General features: G+C 40.6%; 2 protein-coding genes across 3 annotated transcripts in view; both read right to left on the bottom strand.

Moving 5' to 3' along the window:
- Window positions 1-20,067, bottom strand: part of LOC307118638 (3',5'-cyclic-AMP phosphodiesterase 4D-like) — a 444,553-nt gene that overhangs the window by 216,450 nt on the left and 208,036 nt on the right. The window lies entirely within an intron of this gene.
- LOC307118640 (uncharacterized protein) lies at window positions 7,381-11,337 on the bottom strand. The gene is made up of 2 exons (XM_079804338.1): window positions 11,069-11,337; window positions 7,381-8,548 (listed from the first exon to the last, which is right to left on the bottom strand). Coding segments are annotated over exons 1-2 (939 nt in total). The 5' UTR covers window positions 11,070-11,337; the 3' UTR covers window positions 7,381-7,610.

Genomic DNA, 20,067 nt, shown 5'->3' on the forward strand with positions numbered 1-20,067 from the left:
GTCGGTCTCTTGGGCACGTTTTCTCAAATGGATGGTGATTAATACAGGAACAGCAGGTCTCATGAGAATCAACACTCAGAGTACAGTACGATCTCTTCCTGCTCTCTGAGCTACACTTGTGTTGAGTTAAATAGACCTGCAGTTAAATGTGGCGAGGGAGAAAAAGACACTAATACAGGCCAAATGAATCTTTATCCCACCTAAGATTGATTTGATCATTTATATCTGCGGTACGCAATGATAACCGGCTCCTGTGAGTGTTTGTCTAAGCGCTCTGTTAAGGTTTCTGCTTTTGCAGCGTTGAGCTTTGTAGCCAATCACAGGTGTATCTGTTGAGCGCATGAACGCAATGGCCAATCGGATGTCTGAGCTATAATCAGATGTCGCTCAACACCTCTCAAAACTAGGCCTGTCGCGATTGGTCGATACAATCGACTGCGTCGACGCTGATTATTAGTCGAGTTCGATATTTTTAATCGAAGGGTAAGTTGGGTACGATATTATTATAGTATTCAGGTAAACACAGTCGGATTTGTCTTTAGTGAATGTATACAGAGTTGAATGAGAAATCGGGTTTTACAATGAATTTGGTCCGTGCAGCTCTTAAAGGGCCGGACCTGATGTTCTGCGTGATTAATGTTAATCAAACAACAAAAGAAAATAGAAAATCACCCCATGCTTGACTATAACTTTAATATATGTATTAAGAATCAGTGGGAACTTGCTGGCCAAGTGAGTTTTTAGGGCTTTAAATTTATTTTATTTTTATTTTTTTTGATAAAACAGTGAATAGTAAGTTGTCATATTATTCAACTACTTTTACAGTTTTTTGCCATGGTATGGATTCAGTATCAGTATTGAGGTATTTTAGTCTGGAATCGTATCGAAGTCATAATTTTGGTATCGTGACAACACTATTCTATATAATCAGCATTTGCTGATATTCTCTTTTTTTGTTATGTTGGTTTACACATTTTTTACATTTGTACTCTATTAGTTTTACATTTTGTCAGCTTGATTACATTTATACTTTGTATAGTACACTACTGAAGGCCAACATTGCAAGTTAAATTAATAGTTTTTAAGTAAAATAGTTGAAAATTATTGTGATAAATTAGTCGACAGATTAATCGATGAATTAGTCAATAGATTAGTCGATATAAAAATAGTCATTAGTGGCAGCCCTAGTCTAAACACAGCAGTTTTTGTTCAGTGTGACTTCTGCATGCTCGCGAACCCTTTATTATTGCCAACAAAGTATAAACACGATCAATAAGCGATTAGACAGCTTCAGTGATTATAACGGGAGTTTGTGTACGAGTGCAGTGTTGTGTATCTCGAGTGGACAGCTTCAGTGATTATAATGGCATATATCTTTGCTCGCTTTCTGAATATAATCTATATTTTATACGCTGCTAACTACACACAGTTTCTGGATTGACGGCTGTATTTGATTTAATCTGATTGACGGTGATAATTATATGGACGGAACAAATATGTCACGTGTCCAAAATAGAAAAAATATTAAGTCTGCTTTTAAAACAAAGAAAAGCAGGATGGTTAGTATGCAATAACAGCTGGAAACACATTTATTTGTGAAGTGTGCGCATGTGAAAAGATTAAATCCGATCAGAAGCTTGTGACTGATGCGCACATCAACCCGATCACTGTATTTAGCATGCATGTACACACTACGCTACGATTCATCAATCGGAATGAATTCATTCAGCTGTTGGTGAACATGTCAAACCATCACAGATTACCAGAAATGTATAAAGTACTAGAGACACAGACTTGAGTAAAAGTACAAGTTCCTTATCAAAAAAGTGACTTGAGTAGAAGTTGAAGTGCTCTTTAAGCACCACACTTAAGTAGAAGTACTAAAGTATTCAACATTTTTTGTACTTAAGTATTGCAAGTAGTTTATTTTAAAATGTACTGCTCAAGTACTGAAATTAAAAGTACAAGTATTGTGTTATGTAGTTATTAAAGAAAGTAGTCAAAAGTTTGAACATCATATTGTTTTATTATTTCAAATGATTAAGCTAAAGGACAATCACAATGTTGGTAGGTCATTTTTCTACACATTGTCATATAAATAACCTGAAAATACTGTAGTTCATTAAGATTAAATCTTACTATAACCACTCTTACTAAAATAAAATGGGGTAAGCACACTTATATTCTCATTTCAAGAGGTGTTCTGAGTAAATGATTTGTTTGTAACACTTTACAATATGGTTTGATTTGTTAACATTACATTAGTTAATGTATTAGACTAATAACTAACATGAACTAACCATGATCAATACATTTGTTACTGTATTTATTAATCTTTGTTAATCTTAGTTAATAAAAATACAGCTGTTCATTGTTTGTATATGTTACTTCACAGTGCACATTAACTATGTTAACAAATAGAGAGCAATTTGAGCGCAAGACGCTCGTGTTGTTTTAAAGACAGTGAATGCGCTCGCGGGCTCTCTCGCGCGCGCTCTGTCTCTCTCTCTCGCTCTCTCTCGCGCGCTCTGTCTCTCTCTCTCGCTCTCTCTCTCGCGCGCGCTCTGTCTCTCTCTCTCGCTCTCTCTCTCGCGCGCGCTCTGTCTCTCTCTCTCGCTCTCTCGCTCTCTCTCGCGCGCTCTGTCTCTCTCATGCGCGGTAATGTGGGTTTGGAATGGAATGATTCGTAACATTTTTATAATTGTAACGAGTAACAATGCAGCACATAAAAAAAATATCGGAGTAAAAGTATTAAACTCATCGAAAATATGTACTGAAGTAAAAGTGGAAGTAGGAGAAAAAAATTATACTCTAGTAAAGTACAGATACTGCCTTTTAGTACTTACGTACAGTAGTGAAGTAGTTCTACTTCGTTACTATACATCTCTGCAGATTACAGATTTGAGCAAAGGATCAGAGGACATTTTTAGGATTTGCACAATGTGTCCCAAATCGTGGCCAAAATGGTGCAGTGTGCACCCAGCTTTAAAAATGTGCATATTTAAATCCAAACAGTGACTTTATTTGGATGGGCAGTGTGTATCTATCTATATAACTCAGATTAGAGTTACGTCTGAACACAGGGATGGAGAAAACTAGGTGAATACGACAAAGAATTGAATGGAGATCATCACCAACCAAACGTAATCACAAACGTACAACTCAGTCTGTGGTGAAAGTTAACCCATCAGAAACACAGCTACTGCTAATTCTTCAGATTTAATAATGTCCACTGAATCAATATTCACTCATTGACTCTGAAGATGAAGGATGTGTGAACTATGAAATCCGTTCTGTTTTTTTTCTGTTAAATTTTTTGTCTGATTAATTTAAATAATGAAATAATACAATTTAACAACTATTTATTAAAAGTTTAACATAAATGACATGTTTAGGGCCCTATAAAATATGTTTATATTTTTAAAAACATTTTATTGCTAACAAATTCTGTGTTTTCTGTATTAAATTTGAATCGTTTAATTACATTTTAATAATAAAAAATAATGTCTAATTATTAAAAATCTTAAAAACAACCATCTTAAAAAACAACGTTTTTTCCCCCTCACAAATTCTGTGTTGTGAATTTTCTGGTAATCAAATGAAGACATAAAACCTTAATTTAATAAATTTTTTAATCATATTAAATGAAACTTTTTTGTCAAACAATGTGCTGTACAATGAGCTTTACTGTTAAAATTAAAACATGGAAGAAAATGTATTATTATTCCTTAAAAATTCTACTGTACAACAGAAATATAATTCTGTCAAGTTAAACTGCACTTTTATTTTGACGTGTTGCCGTGAAGAACATCACCTTTGAGCCTCTGTGTGTTTATGATATGATGAGTTTTTTTCTCAGAGCGGCTCTGGAGTTCATGTTTTCATGTGCTCATATAGTGAGGCAGCAGAGGTTAAAAACATGTGCACTTCTCTGTGTGTGTGTGTGTGTGTGTGTGTGTGTGTGTGTGTGTGTGTGTGTGTGTGTGTGTGTGTGTGTGTGTGTGTGTGTGTGTGTGTGTGTGTGTGGGCATGTTTTTGTGAAATATCAGGACACAAATGTGTATAATGACATGGGTATGACATAGTTATTACAAAAAGAGGGTGAAATATGAGGACGTTCCCCATGTCCTCACTTTTCAAAATGCTTATAAATCACACAGAATGAGGTTTTTTTCACAGAAAGTGAACTGCACAGTCTCCTGTGATGGGTAGGTTTAGGGGCAGTGTGTGTGTGTGTGTGTGTGTGTGTGTGTGTGTGTGTGTGTGTGTGTGTGTGTGTGTGTGTGTGTGTGTGTGTGTGTGTGTGTGTGTGTGTGTGTGTGTGTGTGTGATGGGTAGGTTTAGGGGCAGGGGCAGTGTGTGTGTGTGTGTGTGTGTGATGGGTAGGTTTAGGGGCAGGGGCAGTGTGTGTGTGTGTGTGTGTGTGTGTGTGTGTGTGTGTGTGTGTGTGTGTGTGTGTGTGTGTGTGTGTGTGTGTGTGATGGGTAGGTTTAGGGGCAGGGGCAGTGTGTGTGTGTGTGTGTGTGTGTGTGTGTGTGTGTGTGTGTGTGTGTGTGTGTGTGTGTGTGTGTGTAAGGGGCAGTGTAAGGGTATAGAAAATACGGTTTGTACGGTATAAAAACCATTACGCCTATGGAATGTCCCCACATTTCACAAAAAAAAAAACCTGTGTGTGTGTGTGTGTGTGTGTGTGTGTGTGTGTGTGTGTGTGTGTGTGTGTGTGTGTGTGTGTGTGTGTGTGTGTGTGTGTGTGTGTGTGTGTGTGTGTGTGTGTGTGTGTGTGATGGGTAGGTTTAGGGGCAGGGGCAGTGTGTGTGTGTGTGTGTGTGTGTGTGTGTGATGGGTAGGTTTAGGGGCAGGGGCAGTGTGTGTGTGTGTGTGTGTGTGTGTGTGTGTGTGTGTGTGTGTGTAAGGGGCAGTGTAAGGGTATAGAAAATACGGTTTGTACGGTATAAAAACCATTACGCCTATGGAATGTCCCCACATTTCACAAAAAAAAACCCTGTGTGTGTGTGTGTGTGTGTGTGTGTGTGTGTGTGTGTGTGTGTGTGTGTGTGTGTGTGTGTGTGTGTGTGTGATGGGTAGGTTTAGGGGCAGGGGCAGTGTGTGTGTGTGTGTGTGATGGGTAGGTTTAGGGGCAGGGGCAGTGTGTGTGTGTGTGTGTGTGTGTGTGTGTGTGTGTGTGTGTGTGTGTGTGTGTGTGTGTGTGTGTGTGTGTGTGTGTGTGTGTGTGTGTGTGTGTGTGTGTGTGTGTGTGTGTGTGTGTGATGGGTAGGTTTAGGGGCAGGGGCAGTGTGTGTGTGTGTGTGTGTAAGGGGCAGTGTAAGGGTATAGAAAATACGGTTTGTACGGTATAAAAACCATTACGCCTATGGAATGTCCCCACATTTCACAAAAAAAAAACCCTGTGTGTGTGTGTGTGTGTGTGTGTGTGTGTGTGTGTGTGTGTGTGTGTGTGTGTGTGTGTGTGTGTGTGTGTGTGTGTGTGTGTGTGTGTGTGTGTGTGTGTGTGTGTGTGTGTGTGTGTGTGTGTGTGTGTGTGTGTGTGTAGGAAATAAAACCGCGCGTCTGTGCCATTCATTCACGCAGAGCATGCAGGATTTATATATAAACAGCCCTTTTAGCAGTTTAATATTCACAGACACCATATCATATATTTGATTCAACTACTGACCTGCCTTTATTTATTCATCCAAAATTTGACAAATTCAGTGAAATTCAGCATTATACAGCAAATTCAGTTTTTATGACTGAGCCCTACTATGGCAATGAGACCACCATTAAAGAATCAGTCAGAAAACCGTAAGGTTTACCGGGTTTTCCCAACATCCGTGTGGGAGTGTGAATCCACAGTAAAGCACAGAACAGAAAGCACGGCCCCTTACCAGGTGTGTGCCACGGTGAAGCGGCGCTGCTTGTGGTTGTTGTTATTAAGCAGCATGCGGCGGAGCAGCCTGGGGGAGTTACGCGGAGACAGGGTGATCGGAGACAAGCGGGGCGACATGGAGGACGGGGATCTGCGGTCCCTGGGGAGGCGGGGCCGCTCCTGCTGGAGCAGGTTCTCCCTCAGGATGCGCACCAGGTCCTCGTTCAAACCCACATGGTCCCCATCGTGGAGCCGCTTCGGCGGGACCGCCAGCGTGTCTCCCGGCTGAGCCATCCCTCAGAAACCAAAGTGGCACTTTCTTCCCGTTGGTATCCGTTAAAAAAAGTTGGGGTAAGGGCAATTCTCTAAGTCATTCCTCCATGGAAGTCGAACACAATTCCTCAGAGTCTCTCTTTTAATTCCTAACACCGGCGAAACCCAGCCTGTGCTCAGAGCGACTGGAAAAAGAGTGTGTGCACAATCTCCATGTGTTTGCAGGGGGTGAGAGCGAGCGAGCGAGGGAGGGGAGAGAGGAGGAGATTCACCCGTCTGTGTGCCGACACAACACTGAGAACACATCATGCTGGTTATTGAATAAACCGGCCTCTCCCAGCAGCAGCGTTTGTAAATACATCAGAGGAGCTGGACCACAGACCGGGGCATTGCCAGCCGCACTTCTCATTTCTCCACCCGTCTGTCTGTGAGCTAGAAAATGAACATGATAAATGTGATGAAGTCTTTATGTGATGAATGCTTTGTTTAATCACGTGCTCCTCAAAGTGAAAGGCGTCATAGATAATGTGGCGTGTGTGTCCGTGTTTTCATTGTGAATATAAATGAAGGACGGAAGACCAACAATGAGATCTGATGATTGGCATCATCAGTTCAAATTTAAAAGATGTTTATTAAAAACAAATATATGATTGAATTCAATGTGAGCCGATGTGAAAACAGACGATGTACACACACACACACACACATTACCGGAGAATGTAATTGAAGTTGTTACAAACCATTGAAATGATGCATGAGCTATGTTATGTTACAAATTGTTAATTGTAAATTGCATAATATTCATGCATTTAATCATGTGTGTGTATGTGTGTGTGTACACCGATCAGGCATAATATTATGACCTAATATTGTGTTGCTGACCCGGCCTCCACTAGACCCCTGAAGCTGTGCTGTGGTATCTGGCACCAAGATGTTAGCAGCAGATCCTTTATGTCCTGTAAGTTGCGAGGTGGGGCCTCCATGGTTCGGACTTGTTTGTTCAGCACATCCCACAGATGCTCGATTGGATTGAGATCAACGCCTCAAACTCGTTGTTGTGCTCCTCAAACCATTCCTGAAGCATTTGTGCTTTGTGGCGGCGCATTATCTGCTGAAAGAGCCACAGCCACAGGGAAAACCGTTTCCATGAAAGGCTGGACATGGGCTCAACAATGCTTAGGTAGGTGGAGCGTGTCAGAGTAACATCCACATGATGGAGGACCCAAGGTTTCCCAGCAGAACATTGCCCAGAGCATCACTGCCTCCGTCGCCACGCCTTCTTCCCATAGTGCACCTGGTGCCATGTGTTCCCCAGGTAAGCCACGCACACACACCCGGCCATCCACTGATGTAGAAGAACACGTGATCATCAGACCAGGCCTCCTTCTTCCATTGCTCTGTGGTCCAGTTCTGATGCTCACGGGCCACTGTTGGTGCTTTGGGCGGGGTCAGGGGTCAGCATGGGCACTGGTCAGCGGCTGTGCCGCCCCATACACAACAAACTGAGATGCTCTGTGTATTCTGACACATTTCTATCAGAACCAGAATTAGCTTCTTGAGCAGTTTGAGCTCCAGTAGCTCGTCTGTTTGATCGGACCACACTGGCATCAATGAGCCTCGGCCGCCCATGACCCTGTGGCCGGTTCTCCACTGGTCCTTCATGACCCTGTGGCCGGTTCTCCACTGGTCCTTCATGACCCTGTGGCCGGTTCTCCACTGGTCCTTCATGACCCTGTGGCCGGTTCTCCACTGGTCCTTCATGACCCTGTGGCCGGTTCTCCACTGGTCCTTCATGACCCTGTGGCCGGTTCTCCACTGGTCCTTCATGACCCTGTGGCCGGTTCTCCACTGGTCCTTCATGACCCTGTGGCCGGTTCTCCACTGGTCCTCCATGAGCCTGTGGCCGGTTCTCCACTGGTCCTCCATGAGCCTGTGGCCGGTTCTCCACTGGTCCTCCATGACCCTGTGGCCGGTTCTCCACTGGTCCTCCATGACCCTGTGGCCGGTTCTCCACTGGTCCTTCATGACCCTGTGGGCGGTTTTCCACTGGTCCTCCGTGACCCTGTGGCCGGTTCTCCACTGGTCCTCCATGAGCCTGTGGCCGGTTCTCCACTGGTCCTTCATGACCCTGTGGCCGGTTTTCCACTGGTCCTCCATGACCCTGTGGCCGGTTCTCCACTGGTCCTCCATGACCCTGTGGCCGGTTCTCCACTGGTCCTCCATGAGCCTGTGGCCGGTTCTCCACTGTTCCTTCATGACCCTGTGGCCGGTTCTCCACTGGTCCTTCATGACCCTGTGGCCGGTTCTCCACTGGTCCTCCATGACCCTGTGGCCGGTTCTCCACTGGTCCTCCATGACCCTGTGGCCGGTTCTCCACTGGTCCTTCATGACCCTGTGGCCGGTTCTCCACTGGTCCTCCATGACCCTGTGGCCGGTTCTCCACTGGTCCTCCATGACCCTGTGGCCGGTTCTCCACTGGTCCTCCATGAGCCTGTGGCCGGTTCTCCACTGGTCCTTCATGACCCTGTGGCCGGTTCTCCACTGTTCCTTCATGACCCTGTGGCCGGTTCTCCACTGGTCCTCCATGAGCCTGTGGCCGGTTCTCCACTGGTCCTTCATGACCCTGTGGCCGGTTTTCCACTGGTCCTCCATGACCCTGTGGCCGGTTCTCCACTGGTCCTCCATGAGCCTGTGGCCGGTTCTCCACTGGTCCTTCATGACCCTGTGGCCGGTTCTCCACTGGTCCTCCATGACCCTGTGGCCGGTTCTCCACTGGTCCTCCATGACCCTGTGGCCGGTTCTCCACTGGTCCTCCATGACCCTGTGGCCGGTTCTCCACTGGTCCTCCATGACCCTGTGGCCGGTTCTCCACTGGTCCTTCATGACCCTGTGGCCGGTTTTCCACTGGTCCTCCATGACCCTGTGGCCGGTTCTCCACTGGTCCTCCATGACCCTGTGGCCGGTTCTCCACTGGTCCTTCATGACCCTGTGGCCGGTTCTCCACTGGTCCTCCATGACCCTGTGGCCGGTTCTCCACTGGTCCTCCATGAGCCTGTGGCCGGTTCTCCACTGGTCCTTCATGACCCTGTGGCCGGTTCTCCACTGGTCCTTCATGACCCTGTGGCCGGTTCTCCACTGGTCCTCCATGACCCTGTGGCCGGTTCTCCACTGGTCCTCCATGAGCCTGTGGCCGGTTCTCCACTGGTCCTCCATGAGCCTGTGGCCGGTTCTCCACTGGTCCTCCATGAGCCTGTGGCCGGTTCTCCACTGGTCCTCCATGACCCTGTGGCCGGTTCTCCACTGGTCCTTCATGACCCTGTGGCCGGTTCTCCACTGGTCCTCCATGACCCTGTGGCCGGTTCTCCACTGGTCCTCCATGAGCCTGTGGCCGGTTCTCCACTGGTCCTTCATGACCCTGTGGCCGGTTCTCCACTGTTCCTTCATGACCCTGTGGCCGGTTCTCCACTGGTCCTCCATGAGCCTGTGGCCGGTTCTCCACTGGTCCTTCATGACCCTGTGGCCGGTTTTCCACTGGTTCTCCATGACCCTGTGGCCGGTTCTCCACTGGTCCTCCATGACCCTGTGGCCGGTTCTCCACTGGTCCTCCATGACCCTGTGGCCGGTTCTCCACTGGTCCTCCATGAGCCTGTGGCCGGTTCTCCACTGGTCCTTCATGACCCTGTGGCCGGTTTTCCACTGGTCCTCCATGACCCTGTGGCCGGTTCTCCACTGGTCCTCCATGACCCTGTGGCCGGTTCTCCACTGGTCCTCCATGACCCTGTGGCCGGTTCTCCACTGGTCCTTCATGACTAGGGTTGGGAATCGTGAGAAATTTTCCGGTTCCGGTTCCGGTTCCGCCTAACGATTCCGGTTCCGATTCCGGTTCCATTAAAATTATTAAACAAATAGTGGTAAAGGAAAAAGGCACAATACGCAACTCAAACAATCCATTTTGTGTTTATTACTTGCTCTAAAATTTATTTACAGGTTGGCAATGTCAAAAAAGTCCTGTACTGTACATATATTACAGTATTAATTAAGCCATTCTTGCAACACTTTTTTTTTCAAATGAACACCTCTGAAATTGTCTTATTACATTTTATCTCTCTGTCTCTGAATAAAGCCAAGTTATAAATTATATTTATTAGTTATATTTATTAATTAGTTATATATTAATTTAATAGTAATTCAGTTATTCAGTGAACTTGTAAATAATAAATTGCAATTCAGCATTACAAAGGTAATTGTGCCTAAACGCTTACCTAAACCATGGTGACTCAACGGTTGACAAATATATATATATATATAGGTCTTTCACTATAAATCTGGTATAAGCCCTGAGGCACTCTGTGCTGTAGCAAATGTTTTGTCAAATTGCTAGTGCTGCCTCCTTTGCATGTTATTAACTTTTCACGTGTTACATTTTGCTTCATTATCATTCATTCTTTGGAAATGAATCCATACTTGTGACTTTCTCTTCGCTATGCTGGTGGTCAACGAGAAAATATCTGACGCAAAACCGTAAATGTGTAGCGCGAGGGCTTTCAGTGCTGAACTGCGTTGCCCTCCTGGAAGCGGCAGGCAACGTAATTAATATTCATGATGAGGTGAGCCAGGGTTGCCAGGTTTTCACAACAAAACCCGCACAATTGCACAATCGTTTCAACCCGCGGACATGAAACACAGCCCGCGGCAACAGTGGAAAACGGGAAAGCGGGAAAATCACGGAGTTGGCAACACTGGCTGTCACTCGCTATGAAAGGATACGCTTCCAGCGCTTCGCACACACATTGCACCAGAACCGTTTTCGGAACCGAAACTTAGGAATTTCGCGCGGTTCTGGTATTTTTCAAAAATCAGTTTCGGTTCTGCATAAGAACCGGTTCTCGGTTCCCAACCCTATTCATGACCCTGTGGCCGGTTCTCCACTGGTCCTTCATGACCCTGTGGCCGGTTCTCCACTGGTCCTTCATGACCCTGTGGCCGGTTCTCCACTGGTCCTTCATGACCCTGTGGCCGGTTCTCCACTGGTCCTTCATGACCCTGTGGCCGGTTCTCCACTGGTCCTTCCTTGGAGCACTTTTGATAGAGACTGACCACTGCAGACCGGGAACAGCCCACAAGAGCTGCAGTTTTGGAGATGTTCTGACCCAGTCGTCTAGCCGTCACAATCTGGCCCTTGTCAAACTCGCTCAAATCCTTACGCTTGCCCATTTTTCCTGCTTCTAACACATCAACTCTGAGGACAAAATGTTCACTTGCTGCCTAATATATCCCACCCACTAACAGGAGATGAAGAGATCATCAGTGTTATTCACTTCACAGGTTATAATGTTATGCCTGATCAGCGTGTACAATGAATACATACTGTATATAATACAATATATACTGTAAACAATGTATATTAGTGTGATTACTCCACTAAAGCGATGAAATGACTGATGTCTTCAAGCAGGTGTGTGTGAATGAATCAGGCCAGCAGTGTTTGTGTTAAGCTGGTGAAGATCACACTAGAGGTCAGACAGGAAGTGAAAAGCCCCAGCATGAGCTCTGGGTCAGTATGAATGAGATCTGTGGCATGTCTGATATCAAGGTCATTCTATAGTATGACAAAGGTCACATGAAGTCGATCAAACTGCCCGTCTTTCATGCCAATAGACACAGCTGTGTGTAGACAACATTAGATAGGCTTGACTGATTCAGAAAGTCATGAACTCAGTTCCTAAAGGGAAAGTAATGGAAAAAAAAAACCATAAATACATTCAATTGTTTAACCCTCAGAGCCCGACGGCATCGCCCACAACGTCACACAGCACCTCCGATAAATATCTATATTATTTCATGAAACTTTTATCGATTTTCTTACCGTTTTTTCCAGCAGAAAGCTAACGCAGACCTGCCAACCTTGAAGAAACTTTATGAGTACACCCTACCCCCTCCCCCCCCCCACCCCACCCGACAGCCCACCGCCAATGTACGCTCTACCGTTGTCCACACACCAGTAAGTAATCTATGAGATACCTAACACTAAAATACATAATATACACAATATACTTTCACCAATTACGATTTATTAGTTACTCCATAACCAAATACAAGTAGACCATAAATGTTATACAGTTACTACACACCCATCATTGTGTTCAGGATATTATATACAAAAAAGGCTGATGATGGTTAAACGTCATACAAAAATAGAACCAAAGACAGATTAAACACAAATAGTAAGATTAATAACAAACTACCGTATTCAATAGCAAAAGTGTTTGTTTTCCAGTAGATGGCAGCAATCTTCCACTAAACTATGGCCCATTTCATATTTTCACTATGAATGAAACTGAGTAGTAGATATTTTATTTGAATTTGACATAAAATGTTGCTATTATATAAATAGACTATTATTACTAATTTATGTAAATTTAATTTAATATTTAATCAAATTAAATATGAATTTTAATTAATAAATAAAAATGTATATAATTTAACACAACTACACAACTGTAGAGTAAAAACATTAATAAAAAACTGATATTCCATGCGTTTAAAAAAATCTGACAAGATTAAGGTAAAGTCACACTGTCTGGTGCCACTCTGGACAACCCAGCACAATTGTTAGCATAAAGTTTAAGGTAAAAATAATTGCCATTCATTTACTAGTATCTTAATACTATGCAATTAGATAAACTGTTCCTTCATTACATCACTTTACCTCTGTCTTTATCCACATTTTTCATCTTCCCTGCATCAGAGGGCTTTGGTCTTTTTGATACTGTAGGGTAGGCTATGGCAGACTATAATGCTAATTTATAATGTGTCATGTGAATTCGACCATCTGTCACAATCAGGTAACTTTTTGTCTACTGACGCGAGTTAAGCACCCTCAAACGAAAGCAATGCTTTCTACATTGAATGTGGCAAGACGCGACGCAACACAACACAACAGTTTATAAACATTTTATACCAGCAGGTCAAACAAAATCATACAAGAAACGAATTAAGGAGCTTGATATTACACAAACTCTATTCATTCATTAAAATTCGGTGAAAGTCAACCGAACAACTGTGCAACGTGCATGTTCACATTTTAATTATCCGACCATAACAACCCCAAAACTTGCCCGCTTGCCTTGCACATCTGGTAATAAACGATGGGCAAAGTTTTTCGACTATTTTTTTACCTTATTTTTTGCTCTGGATGTTATTGAGCTTGTAGAAGTTTAGCTCTTGCGTTCTTCTGAACATCTCGCGCTGCCATTGCCCGATGCCATTTTTATATCACTCCATAATCTGTCTGTTTTAAATGCCTATTCCCCGAGTGGTAGGCTACAACGACTGGCTGTTTTAAAATATCTACGAGAAGTAGGCTAGGCCTCCATACTGACAGCTGGGCTCATAGCTTGCAGGTTTGCTTAGTGCACTGTAATAATATTTAAGAATGTATATATTTTTTCCCATTTGATTGGTTCAACCGCCACTCGCCCAAATTTATTTAAAATATAATTTTTCGTCAAGTCATCCGCGGCTGTAACCGCCAACAGCGTATCTCTGTGAGGCGGTTCAGCCATGGCATGCAAGCCTGCAGTTATCCGTCCTGCCTAGCTTGCTTGAGGCACTGAAATGAAACGAACGCGCGCAGCGCGGACTCGAAGCATTTGTCTAGGAGGGGCGGGCATGTAAGCGAGGTAATGAAGCGCTCTGATTGGCCGAAAGCTTTTCACTCCACTTTCACGCTGTGGCTCAGCAGCAGAATCAACGTCATAGATTGCACTGAAACCGGCGAAATGCGAGATGCAACAAAATGCGTACATAGAGAGCAGCGAATCGTACAAGCGTACCAAAGGGTCAAAATGCGTGCCGAGTACGAAAAATGCGTACATGTTGGCAGGTCTGCTAACGAGCTAGCCATCACGGGGGTGTCTTTGGTGTCTTTGTAGCCTTTACAGAAGGTTTTCTATCCAGCCTGGAACATGTGCATCTTTTTGGAGTTGTTCAGCAATAAATCAAAACGCTTACATCCAAGATATATCCACTTGATGTCCATCATTTATAAATTTTCCGTCATTTTTGCCGCTAGCGCGATGCTAGCTGCCATTTTGGATGAGGGTTTGACCAATGACAGGCTGATCCGTCATCCACGTTGGTGTGCGTCATTACGCATGAACCACAGCTCTTTTATTGTGAAGAGAGAGAGACGCACGGCTAGTGTTGAGGAGAGAGAGAGAGAGACGCGCTGCAGTTTTTAGTAGTTTTGTGGAGAAAGTTTGAGGAGAAAGTTTGAGGAGAAGTTCCTGATAGGAACTGTTTTGAGGCTTGGCACCAGTAAATATCCAAAATCCAAAGAGGCCAAAAGCGCCTGGACTTTTTTTGGAAAAATGTAAATAGTTTTGGTTCTGTATAAGTTATCATGTTTATTCCTGAATTCCAGGACTCTAAAGACTTGAACAAACTGTTTTCCAGAGGAAATATGCTTAGCTTTTATTTATTTGTGTGTGTTTTCAATAAATATTTGAGTGATTCAATTTCCGTTTTATGTTTTCATTTGTCTTTATGGTCCCATAACTTATTTTACATTCAGGTGACATCAATGCAACACAAATATACTGACAGTGCAGCTTGTCTTGAAAAAAAGAGGTGTGTCAATTGTCTGTGCACAACAGGGTTGATGTTTTACAAGCTTTTTTAGTAATTAATTGTAAAAATACCCTTAGGTCTTAAAGGGTTAAATTCAATGAACCACATGGCCAAAAAAGACATCAGTCTACTACTATGCATGCAATAAATAAATAATTAAAAAAATATTAAGCTATAGAATCCAAAAAATAAAGATTAAAACAGCCATAAATGAGATGTAGAATACCGAATAGAAATATATAAAAAAGCTGAGTGCAGGAGAATGAGTTGCAGAATCTCCCACTGGGGCGACAGATTGTAGAAGAGAAAAACATGGACAAAATGCAACTGTGCACATTCTGGAGCGCTTTATTGAAACCTGATGACCGTCTTTCACAACCACTGAACTGCGACTTCTACACAATCAGCACACACATCAAAGTAACCCACATTTCATTTGCTCAGGGAAAACAAACAAGGGAGTTTATTTTGATTTGCGTACCGAATCTAGACCGACCTAAAATCCATGCTAATGACTGAGTTAATGAGCTCATTTCAGATGCAGCGCGGATGAATCCAGACACCAGCAGCCTGTGAGAGATCCTGTGTGTGTGAGGACGCCCATGAAGACAAATTCATCTAATGAAGCTGTATTTTTACTTGATAAAGGAAATGGTGAGAAAAGGTCAAAGAAAAAACTTCAATATATAGATATTAAATTATGTATAATTTGAATGATGTATAATTTTATTTAAAATATAATGCCAAATAATTTGACAGCCATCGACGCTGTAGAGAGATTTGTGGACGCGCTGACGTAGATCGAAAGCTTTAAACTTAATTTAACCTTTGTACAGCCTTCGTTTGGGAATTACACTCTTTAGTAAAATTATTACACTCTTTCTTTAGAACAAATGTAATTTTACTCTGTTTATTAATGTTTCTACTCAACATCTGTGCAGTTATTGGAGTATTTATAATAATTTTTAAATTTATATAAATAAATTAAAATATATTTTTAATGGATTTTCACACAAAATAATTTTTTATGTAAAACTCACATTATAAAATACCCAAATTTCTAACTTTCATTCATAGGGATGACATGGATAATTTTACATGGTTTATTGGAAGATTTTTGCCCATCTTTTGGAAAATACAGTTTTAAAATAAATTTAAAAAAGACTTTTACCAGTAAATGGCTGCAGAGCTCCACTATTTGCTGTGCTATTTGACTGAAAGACATCTTTACACAAGTATTTTTCAGTTGGATTCATATCTAAATGTTATGAAATCACAATTATGACAATTAAAATTAATTAATTTTGTCAAAGTTTAGCATTTTTTTGTACTGAAAAAATCTTTTTTTCAATGATGTTACATTATGATTACAATCAAACCTGAACAAGAGAAAAGTTGGAGTCTTTAGAGTTTATCATTTATTTCAAACATCTGATTTTCTTATAATTCTACAAATTTAATCTACACTTGAGTTACTAACTGTAACAGAACAAGAATCAACAGAAATGAACAGTTATATTACATATTGAGTAAAAAATACACAACATGAACTTCAAAATGCAATGAAACTGAACAGCAATAACAAGCAATAACAAATGTATTCCTGTGTGTGTGTGTGTGTGTGTGTGTGTGTGTGTGTGTGTGTGTGTGTGTGTGTGTGTGTGTGTGTGTGTGTGTGTGTGTGTGTGTGTGTGTGTGTGTGTGTGTGTTCGTTTTGCATTGTGCATGTCTTATGCACTGTTGGAAGTGTGCCACTTCATTTCTGTATGCGTGTTCTGTGTTGTTTCTGTTTTTGAGGATGAATTTTGTCCATTTTCTAAGACCCTGAGTGTGATTTTTTTTGTCACACGAACATAAAAACATTTTTGGGGGTCAGAAAAGCCCCCGAAGACCCTAGAAGGGCCGGTATTTGCGCTGACTGACCACAACATTTATAGTTACATGTTTGCTAACGAAATAAACGAATTAAAGTCATTTGTGTGGTGTGAATTTTGTGTTCATGGTTAAGTGCTAGTCTTCAACATGCAGTTTACAGGAGACGTTTTCTAGCCTTGGTCTTTAATTAACATTAACATTAATTTGTGTGCAGCCTACATTACAATAACTGTCCTGGGTGAAGTGCAGCATTAATGCAAGTGGTCAAATCGGTGTTGTTTTGAGCAAATTAATTGCATTCCCGCTGAAAAACAAGCGTTATAGAGTGAAAATGTTGCCTATAAATATTATTGCGTGCCTTCTTATCAAATCCGCCACAGCAATGATCAACTTCTCCTCCATTTTGCTTGGGAACTAATGTGGGCGGAACCAAAGTTTACAGCACTGCGTTCTCTGGAAGCGGAGCACTTCTACATTCTGATTGGTTGCAGCCGAATTGCGTCATAGCTCATTACCATAAACTTGAGCTGATTTCAACTCTCCTCAACGCCCAAATCATCCAAGACGTGAACGCACAGTAATATATGATGATTTGATGGTAAACAAACATTTATAATTATTTATCAATGTTGAAAATAGTTCATATTTTTGTGGAAATTAATTTTTCAGGATTCTTTGATGAATAGAAAGTCAAATGAACAACATTAATATTTTGATTGTCAGCATTTTATTTGCCATTAAATTGATTAAAAATATATTTTGTAACATTATAAATGTCTTTACTGACACTTTTGATCAATGCAATGCATCCTATTAATTTCTCTTTTCACAAATGTTTGAATGGTATCATTTCCACCAAAAATGTTAAGCAGCAAAAACTATTTTCAACATCATAATAATAATAATCAGAAATCATCATATTAGAAATTTTTCTGAAGGATCATGAAACACTGAAGACTGGAGTAAATTCAGCTTTAAATCACAGGAATAAATTACACTTTACTATATATTCAAACAGAAAACACTTCACAATATTACTGTTTTTTCTGTATTTATAATGAGCAAAAGAGGCTTCTTTCTAAATCATTAAAACATTGTAATGTGAGTGTGTCCATCACACACCTAATGCACAATCTGAAGTGTCAGCTTTATTGCTGTCGTCTCATGAGTTCATCAGGTTCACCGTGGCTAGATGCCATCATGTACGTAAGCAAGAGGAAACATTTCCCAAACGCCAGCTTGCATTACCCAGTTGTGGTAAAAAGTCACTGTGCCTACATCATTACTATAGCAACCAATGCATCCCAGAAGATAACTAAACCGACTAAAACGCACAACGACTTGATTCGATCGCATGTGGAAAGACCAGAACAATGGACAGAATGAAAGAGTCCAACAAGAACGAAGAGAAAAGCCTTTGCCGCCATCTTGTGTTAACCAGCGTAAAACCCAAAACTGATACTTTAGCTTTGTGTACTGCATAAAACAGCATACACAATAAATACATGTATATGGTGTGTGTGTGTGTGCTGTAACAAAACACAGGAAAACCAAAAAATATCTGCCTGCAGTTCCCTACATGACCAACAGAGAACAGACTGGGATCATGAATGGAGATTTGTCCTCCAATTCGATCGGTTTATGAAAAGGTTACACATACCATATGAAAAACAGCACAATTTCATTTCATTTCTACAGCACAAGCCCACAAAATCCGTTGAATAGATATTAACACAACGATTTAAACATTTTAATTAAGACATTATTATTATTAAGGCATAATATACTAATTATATTAGTTTTTACTGGATGCTTGCCCATGAAAAACGAACAGTGTTACCATGCGGTTTCTCAGGTGAAGTCACTTTGGATGAAAACGTATGCAAAAATGAATAATTGTGCACGTTTCTATAATATATTCTGGTTTTTGTATGTGGGATGTGTTTTATCCATCAGGTCTCATCATTCAGAAACACTTCTCATAGGGGTTTGTTCATATCAATACACTCTTCAAAATAAAGGTTGTTTATTGGCATCTATGGCTCCATGAAGAGCCTTTAACATCAATGGACAAAATATTCTTATAGTGGAATTTAAAAATTGTGAAATGTTCACCACACTATTAAAAAATATATATTTTAAGAAATGTTTACTATTATTATTACTGTTATTGATTATTATTACTGATATTACTGTTGCTGTCATCATAAATATTATTACCATTATTATTATACATGCTATTACTATTTAATTACTTCTACTATTACTATTATTATCTATCATTGCTGCTAATTTTTCATTGCCGTTATTATTACTGCTGTTTTATTGTTGTTTTTGTGTTCTGTGTTCACCCTATGTTGTAAGTTTTGCACTCCTAATAAAAAATAAATTAAAAAAAAAAAAAAAAATGTTCACTATTATTATTACTGTTATTGTTATTATTATTACTGATATTACTATTGCAGTCATCACAAAATATTATTACCATTATTATTATTATACATGCTATTACTATTTAAATACTTCTACTATTACTATTATTATCTGTCATTGCTGCTTATTTTTCATTGCCGTTATTATTACTGCTGTTTTATTGTTGTTTTTGTGTTCTGTGTTCACCCTATGTTGTAAGTTTTGCACTCCTAATAAAAAAATATAAAAAAATAAATGTTCACTATTATTATTACTGTTATTGTTATTATTATTACTGATATTACTATTGCTGTCATCAAAAATATTATTACCATTATTATTATACATGCTATTACTATTTAAATACTTCTACTATTACTATTATTATCTGTCATTGCTGCTTATTTTTCATTGCCGTTATTATTACTGCTGTTTTATTGTTGTTTTTGTGTTCTGTGTTCACCCTATGTTGTAAGTTTTGCACTCCTAATAAAAAAAATATAAAAATAAATGTTCACTATTATTATTACTGTTATTGTTATTATTACTGATATTACTGTTGCCGTCATCAAACATATTATTACCATTATTATTATTATTATACATGCTATTACTATTTAAATACTTCTACTATTACTATTATTATCTATCATTGCTGCTTATTTTTCATTGCCATTATTATTACTGCTGTTTTATTGTTGTTTTTGTGTTCTGTGTTCACCCTATGTTGTAAGTTTTGCACTCCTAATAAAAAAATATAAAAAAATAAATGTTCACTATTATTATTACTGTTATTGTTATTATTATTACTGATATTACTGTTGCTGTCATCAAAAATATTATTACCATTATTATTATACATGCTATTACTATTTAAATACTTCTACTATTACTATTATTATCTGTCATTGCTGCTTATTTTTCATTGCCGTTATTATTACTGCTGTTTTATTGTTGTTTTTGTGTTCTGTGTTCACCCTATGTTGTAAGTTTTGCACTCCTAATAAAAA

The sequence above is a fragment of the Gobio gobio genome (assembly GCF_949357685.1).
Source record: "Gobio gobio genome assembly, chromosome: 22".
NCBI classification, from domain to species: domain Eukaryota; kingdom Metazoa; phylum Chordata; class Actinopteri; order Cypriniformes; family Gobionidae; genus Gobio; species Gobio gobio.